The following is an 8,777-nucleotide window of genomic DNA, read 5'->3' as shown; positions in this document are numbered from 1 at the left end:
ATTTTTTTTTTTTTTTTTTTTTTGAGCATCTTAAAATTCCTTTTCAATTAGGAATTTCAAAACTTATAAATAATATGTATGATGGTTCAAGAACACAAAACGTTTGAATTGAAATTAAAAAAAAAAAAAAAAAAAAAAAAAAANAAAAAAAAAAAAAAAAAAAAAAAAAAAAAAAAAAAAAAAAAAAAAAAAAAAAACATTAAATGAAAGTTTAGCATAAGGCAATGTTTTTGGATTTTATTAGTATAAGAAGAAATGAAGAAGATACATAAATGTGTTGGATGCATAAGATGGAAAGAATTATTAGTATCTCAAAATATAAACACATTAAATGTAAAAAAAAAAAATTAAATTTAAAAATGGTAATAAATTAGTAATAGTTGAAGACAGCTAAGCAGGACAATTAAATGATTATTTTAATTTGGATTTACTCCATTTTTATCCCAAAATTGGCACATTTATGACATTTGACCTTCTTTCCATTGCTGTCCAATTACTCTTTTGCCACCCCTTTTGGTTGCTTATCTGGCAAATATATAATATATATTAATTTTTCCATATAAATTTTGTTCTGTTCCATTTTTCCCTTCCATTTTTCCCTTCCGTTCAACTATGCTTAAATTGGTTATATCTATCCATTTATAAATTTATAAATAAAAAAATTATCCTTAAATTCTTAAAAACGTTTTAAAAAAATAATCTTAGAATATTTAAAAATTTTCCTTAAATTTTAAAAAATTTCATTAATATTCTTAACTTTTCTAAACGGTGTGTTTAAAAAAGATTGAACATTTAAAAGGAATATTAACGCTATAATTTTCTTTTAAAATGTTTTAAAAGTTATGAGTTGTTCAGGTAAAAATATTTTAAATTTTTTTAAAAAAATTAATGTTATTTTTGAAGTTTTTAAAAAACCTCCTAATTATTATATTTTTTTTTGAAAAAAATGGAATGATATTTTTGAAATAAACGTAAAGATTTAGTACTAAATTATAGTTTATCATATATTATATTTTATTATAAGACAAATATCTCGATATTTGCCTGTTTTTTTACTCTAGGTATCTTTTTATATATTATTATTTCCATTTATTACTATTTTCAAATCATTGTAATTTATTTAATTATAAATAGAGAACTTTCACGCATTATTTACATGCGGTGGATTATGTAAATATTGTCACAAACAATAATAGGGATTTTTTTTTTTTTTTTAATGAGATTTGTTTGATATTTTCTAATATTATAAAAGGATAAATATATGATTTACACATTATTATTATTATTATTATTATTATTATTATTATTATTATTATTATTATTATTGAAATGAAAATGTGAGAATTTAAAGACGAAAAGAAAACTATATTCATGATGAGAAAAAGAAACATGAAATTATCTAAGAGAAAAAGGCATTGGACCATATCACATTCTCACTATTATAACTATGATCTTCGAAACTCAAACCCATATCATCCCCTACAAACTCCATCCCATCCTCAGGGCTCACCACCTCCATCACCCACGCCCCCGTCTGGGGCGGCGGCGGCACCAGCCTTTTGAACGAGTCAATGCGTTTGCTGATGCCCTTCAGCGTCTCGTCAATGACCCAACTAATGTCGTTCAAGTCCCCCATGGTGAGACCTTGCAACCATTCTGGTCCAGTCAGGATCTGGAACATCAACCGTGTCACCTCCTTCTCGCGATTTTCTTTCCTTATCTTCTTCAGCTGCTCCTCCGCTTTCGCGATCCGTTGGCGCAGAAACGTGTCTTGGTTCACCTGTGATCCAAATCGTCAATAATTGTGTTAAGAATGAGAAGTTCTAATAACATCTAAAATATAATACTCTTATATCAAGTTGAGAACGAACAGAAGTAAATTTTTGACCCACTTATATTTATGGGGTTTTCAATTGTTTCTCATTCTTGCTCTCGACCTCACTTATGTTTCTCCGATTTTGAATCCCACTTTTGTTTCTGGGATTTTCCATCCCCTCATTATTAACCTGATACCAAATGAGAAACAGAATTAGACTTTCCACCCACTAATGTGTCTGAGATTTTCATCTTGCTCTGATACCATGCTAAGAATCAGAAACAGAAATGGAGTTTAGACCCACTAACGTTTCTGGGATTTTCAATCCCACTATTATCTCATTCTTACTCTGATATCATCATGTTAAGAATGAGAAAGTGAAGTAAACTTTCGACCCCACTTATATTTCAGGAATTTTCAATCCCGTTTCTGTCTCTCATTCTTAACAGATAGGTTTAGCCTAAAAAGGGTTGGGTAACGAACGAAGGAATTTTACCATCTTCTTGCTCTGCTCCATTTCGGGCATGTTCTTGAACTGAGAGAGAACGCGTTGGACGCCGAGGACGGAGGGCCAAAGCTCGGGCGGAGAATCGTACGGGCTGAACACGATTGCGCAAGCTTGGATCCCACAAAGAGTGGTTAATTCACTCAACTTCTTCAAAAGACCTTTCTTCCTCTTCTTGTAGGTGGCCTTTCTTGCGGAGTCGTTCACAATGTAAGCCAACTTCACCTTCTTCCTTGCCATCTTCTTCTTCTTCTTCTTCTTCTTCTCCTTTTTGTCCTTTCAATGATAATCTTAATTAATGCACACTCGGCCATCATTTTGTTGCTTTATATATGCATTCACTTTTTCAACAAATTTATTGCATTTTCTGTAATCACACCCATTGCTCGTTACCAAATCATCTCAATTAATTGGTGTCAAATATTTATATCAACAAATCATTTAAGCTTTTATTTAAATAAATATTTGTGTTGCTATTAAAATTTAATNTGTTTAGTTTCTACAATTATTTTTAATTATTTATTTAATTTTAGACCATTAATTATTTTTATTTTGTTCATTTTATTAAGTCAAATTATTAAAATAATTTTAAATAATTAATCTTTTATTCATGAGTAAATATATTAGTTTAATAATTATTTTTATTTTATTAAGTTAAATTATTAAAATAATTTCAAATAATTAAGCTTTTATTCATGAGTAAATATATTATGTATAATATATTTTAAATTTTAGGTTTTTAGTTTAATAATTATTTTCATTTTATTAAGTAAATTATTAAAATAATTTTAAATAATTAAACTTTTATTCATGATAAATATATTATGTATAATATATTTTAAATTTTAGGTTTTTTTTGTTTAATAATTATTTTCATTTTATTAAGTTAAATTATTAAAATAATTTGGAATAATTAGACTTTTATTCATGAGTGAATATATTATGTATAATATATTTTAAATTTTATGTTTTTTGGTTTAATAATTATTTTCATTTTATTAAGTTAAATTATTAAAATAATTTTAAATAATTAAACTTTTATTCAGGAGTAAATATATTATGTATAATATATTTTAAATTTTAGGTTTTTAGTTTAATAATAATTTTCATTTTATTAAGTCAAATTATTAAAATAATTTTAAATAATTAAACTTTTATTCATGATAAATATATTATGTATAATATATTTTAAATTTTAGGTTTTTTTTGTTTAATAATTATTTTCATTTTATTAAGTTAAATTATTAAAATAATTTGGAATAATTAGACTTTTATTCATGAGTGAATATATTATGTATAATATATTTTAAATTTTATGTTTTTTGGTTTAATAATTATTTTCATTTTATTAAGTTAAATTATTAAAATAATTTTAAATAATTAAACTTTTATTCAGGAGTAAATATATTATGTATAATATATTTTAAATTTTACGTTTTTAGTTTAATAATAATTTTCATTTTATTAAGTCAAATTATTAAAATAATTTTAAATAATTAAACTTTTATTAAATATATTATGTATAATATATCTTAAATTTTAGGTTTTTTTAGTTTAATAATTATTTTCATTAATTAAATTATTAAAATAATTTCGAATAATTAAACTTTTATTCTTGAGTTGAGTAAATATAGTAAATATATTATGCATAATATATTTTAAATTTTAGGTTTTTTAGTTTAATAATTATTTTCATTTTATTGAGTTAAATTATTAAAATAATTTCGTTAAGTAAATATATTATGTATATATATATTTTAAATTTTAGGTTTTTTAGTTTAATAATTATTTTCATTTTATTAAGCCAAATTATTAAAATAATTTTAAATAATTAAACTTTAGGTATAATATATTTTAAATTTTAGCTTTCTTAGTTTAATAATTATTTCAAATAAATAAATTTAATAAAATTAAAAAAAAAATTAATAGTAAATAATTAGTAATAAATTATACTTCTTATATTTTAAAAACCATATCATAGTTTCATTATGTCAATATTTTTCTCATGGTTTCAACTTTGTAATAGACCCTATTATATCCTATAAATCGTATAATTATGATAAAGTATTAATAAAATAATATTAATAATAATTTAGAAATAATGTGTATTTTTTAAAATAATAATAATAAAGAGTTAATTTATCACACATATTTCATGAAATTCATTAATTATAATGATTATCCTTACCATAAATTAATAATAATGGTAGTTAATTGATTAAATATATATTAATTAATGAATTAATATTTTCATAATTGATTTGATAATAGATGTTTATGCTTGTTTTATGAAATTAATCCTCAAATATATTATTTAAGTACATTAATTAATTAATTAAATTAAATTAAATTCATCAAATAGAAACAAAAGAATTTTAAATAAACAATTAATTATAATTATTAAAAATACTAAATAATCATAAATAATGATAAATAAGAGAGAAGAGGAGAGAGAAAGAGAGGGTGGACATAAAATGTAACTGACTTTTTTTTTTTTATTACGGTAATAAAGTCGTAAATGAATTAATTAAGAAAGATAGTCTTCTTTTAAAATATTTCAAAAGTACTTATATGTTCATATGACTAAAACAATTGCAATAGAAAACAAATAATGTGAATTTTTGATAAAATAAGTAACGAATACAAATAACATGAATGCTCCTATCATATCTTCAGTCCCATGACCATCGTTATTAGAATATATCACTAACCCAATAGAATAAGTCTAATAATTATATGAGCCTATTTATATTTATGATTTAAGTTTTTAAGAATAAAGATAACGATATTTTAAGAAACAGATTTAGGTATTTTAGGAAAAATATTTAGATTTGTTAAGAGTAGATTGTATAGGCTATAGTATAAATACCTCTCCACCCTACCTGTGTTTTCATCCCAAGAAATATAAAGTAGTAGATTTCTACAAAGTGTCTTGTATTATCTTCTCGATTGGTCTTAATAAAGAGTGTGAGTGTTTTCCACAGAGAGTTGTGTTCAACAATCTGGTATCAGAGCAGTTGGGTTTTATGTCCTAAAACTCATAGTTTATAAACAAAAACATATTCTATTTTCAATAAATTTATTGTTTATTATTCAGTAAATATTGTTATTGAATAAAGTGAATTTTACGATTATTAATCTAAATCCAATAAACTAAGAACATTCTAACTATAGTATGATTACTTGAACTATATGTAGAGTCATAAGAGTGGATCAAGTTCAAGTATATAGTCAAAATGATCTATAGTACAGAGATAAGGTTGAGTACCTTATCCTGGGGATACTATGGATGCGGCCCACTTTTGTATTGACATAAACAATGTGATCACTAAATTGTACAGGCGGAAACATGTGAGTGGGGGCGTCCTTACAATGAGTATTGTATAAAATCGAACCATGAGGAAAATCACTCTCACTTTATAATGTCGTTTACTATTGAGACTAATTTTCTTTTCATTCGATGACCTAGGTAACTCGATCTTAATCCTGAGCTCCTGTTTATTCGAAATTATCCTTAGATTTTCATGGATGAGAGTGGCTCGAGTTTGCCGACTCAATAGGCCTCCCATTTCAGGGGTAAAACTGGGTAAATGGCTGGGGACGTGGGGCGCAAGATGGAATTCACTTCTACCCAATTTTAGGGATAGAAGAGAGGTAGTTCCCTTAAGTATTGACTCCATGTCTTAAACAAGGGGCCCTANTGAGTGAAATTTTGAGTTTCAAAATTTGGTTAGCTCAAACTTGCATGCTTGTCACATAATCCCAAACATTTGAGTGGAATTTTGAGTGTCAAAATTTGGTGATCTGAAATTTGCATGAACATGCAAATACGACTCTATAAATAGAGTGATCAAGGTACATGGAAGTTCATNATCAAATGGACAGAAATATATCTATAGTGAGGGGAGTGCGGGAGTGCACTACTAGGCTATAGTGGATTGTCCTAGTAGTTAACGAATGTTGGTTAACAAGGTTAATGAGTTTAACCGGTTAATCTTGGATCGTTGAAGCCCATAATCTATAGGTCCATTAGGTCCCTCTACTAGCTCATATCGGACTAAACCATAGAACAGTGTGACGAGTGAGTTCGAAGTGTTCGAATTCAAATTAGGGAATATGCGTTACATATATACGATATATTTAACCGCAATTTTATTTTATTTACGAATTAAACGAAAAGAGAGAATCTGAGATATTTAAATAAGATTTAAATATCTTAATCAATTATGTGTCGGAATTGATTGGGATTGGCATTTGAATTAATATTAAATATTAATTAAATAGTTTAATTAATTATTTAATGTTACTTTAATTTGAAATTCATTATTCAAATTAATTGTTGAATTAAAATGAAGAAAGTCAAAATGTTGACTTTCATCTAATTAAAATGAAGAAAGTCAAAATGTTGACTTTCATCTAATGGAAAAATCATGTTAGTGGAATTTTGAGGTGTCAAAATTTGGTTTAACCAAACTTGCATGTTTGCCAAATAAACCCCACAAGTTTGAGTGGAATTTTGAGTGTCAAAATTTGGTTAACTCAAACATGCATGCTTGCCACATAATCCCAAACATTTGAGTGGAATTTTAAGTGTCAAGATTTGGTGATCTCAAGTTTGCATGAACATGCAAACTTGACTCTTTAAATAGAGTGATCATGATACTTGGAAGGGATTCTTCATCTTGATGAAAAACCTCTCACAAGCACTCTCTTTCACGTATACAAAATCCCTCCCAAGTTTAGTCACTCACCGGATTCCACAATCCCGTTCTAAGGCCGGAGAATAGTGGAGAAGACATTAGTGGTGGTTCAAAACCGGTTCGTGAGGAAAAAGGAATTTGAACTACAAAATGTTAGTACTCAAAGACCTTGAGTTTTAATACTTATGAACATACTAGTTATTTACTATAATTGATGTTCTAAGAGTGCCTAAGATCCAAATTGCTTCTGCATGTGTTATATTAACTATATCAAGAGCAAGGTTAGTGTAAGTTGTCTGATCTCTTGAAATTCTTAGTATGGTCTGTGATTCAGTTTTGACTAATCTTCCACATGAGAAACAATTTCTTGAAATTATTAGTGAATGAGTTTTTTTGTGTCGTGAATAGTCTGACTCTGCAAGTCTTATGTCGAAAGAGCTTGTTGGGTATTACTGAGGTATTGCCAATGTAACGACCCTAAGTTTCCACATATCTAGAGTCGCCACTAACGTCTCATGCTCATTTATAAAGCGGAAATATAACTCTTCCATGAACATCATTTATAACGTAAACTTCAAAAACGTTTAAAACAAGTTCTTCTTTGGAAAACACAGCCATGGTCTTACGTGTTTAAATACAAAATACTAAAATTTAGAGAAAATAAAAACAAATACAAAATAATTTAAAACAATGGAATGCAAATCAACCTATTCTAACTTAAAACTAAGAATTTAAATATGAGTCTACCCTATCCACGTGCTACAGTCTCTGCTCGCGATGTCGCCGTCCTCCGTACAAGTGTGCCTTGCCNTTATTCAAATTAATTGTTGAATTAAAATGAAAAAGTCAAAATATTGACTTCATTTAATCGAAAAATCATGTTTGAGTTAGTGGAATTTTGAGGTGTCAAAATTTGGTTTAACTAAACTTGCATGCCTGCCAAATAAACCCCACAAATTTGAGTGAAATTTTGAGTTTCAAAATTTGGTTAGCTCAAACTTGCATGCTTGTCACATAATCCCAAACATTTGAGTGGAATTTTGAGTGTCAAAATTTGGTGATCTGAAATTTGCATGAACATGCAAATACGACTCTATAAATAGAGTGATCAAGGTACATGGAAGTTCATCCTTGGAAAAACCTTGAGAAAAACTCTCACAAACTCTCTCTTCATATATACTAAATCCCTCCCAAGTTTAGTTACTTACCGGATTCCACAATCCCGTTCTAAGGCCGGAGAATAGTGGAGAAGACATTAGTGGTGGTTCAAAACCGGTTCGTGAGGAAAAAGGAATTTGAACTACAAAATGTTAGTACTCAAAGACCTTGAGTTTTAATACTTATGAACATACTAGTTATTTACTATAATTGATGTTCTAAGAGTGCCTAAGATCCAAATTGCTTCTGCATGTGTTATATTAACTATATCAAGAGCAAGGTTAGTGTAAGTTGTCTGATCTCTTGAAATTCTTAGTATGGTCTGTGATTCAGTTTTGACTAATCTTCCACATGAGAAACAATTTCTTGAAATTATTAGTGAATGAGTTTTTTTGTGTCGTGAATAGTCTGACTCTGCAAGTCTTATGTCGAAAGAGCTTGTTGGGTATTACTGAGGTATTGCCAATGTAACGACCCTAAGTTTCCACATATCTAGAGTCGCCACTAACGTCTCATGCTCATTTATAAAGCGGAAATATAACTCTTCCATGAACATCATTTATAACGTAAACTTCAAAAACGTTTAAAACAAGTTCTT

General features: G+C 27.1%; 1 protein-coding gene across 1 annotated transcript; it reads right to left on the bottom strand.

Moving 5' to 3' along the window:
- Positions 1-1,399: 1,399 nt before the first annotated feature.
- LOC111792711 (agamous-like MADS-box protein AGL80) lies at positions 1,400-2,561 on the bottom strand. The gene is made up of 2 exons (XM_023674272.1): positions 2,313-2,561; positions 1,400-1,780 (listed from the first exon to the last, which is right to left on the bottom strand). The coding sequence occupies exons 1-2, from the start codon at positions 2,559-2,561 to the stop codon at positions 1,400-1,402; spliced, it is 630 nt and encodes a 209-aa protein (XP_023530040.1).
- Between the last annotated feature and the right edge of the window lie 6,216 nt (positions 2,562-8,777).

Source organism: Cucurbita pepo, chromosome LG04, assembly GCF_002806865.2.
Source record: "Cucurbita pepo subsp. pepo cultivar mu-cu-16 chromosome LG04, ASM280686v2, whole genome shotgun sequence".
NCBI lineage: Eukaryota > Viridiplantae > Streptophyta > Magnoliopsida > Cucurbitales > Cucurbitaceae > Cucurbita > Cucurbita pepo.
This window is presented reverse-complemented; position numbering and strand designations above follow the sequence as displayed.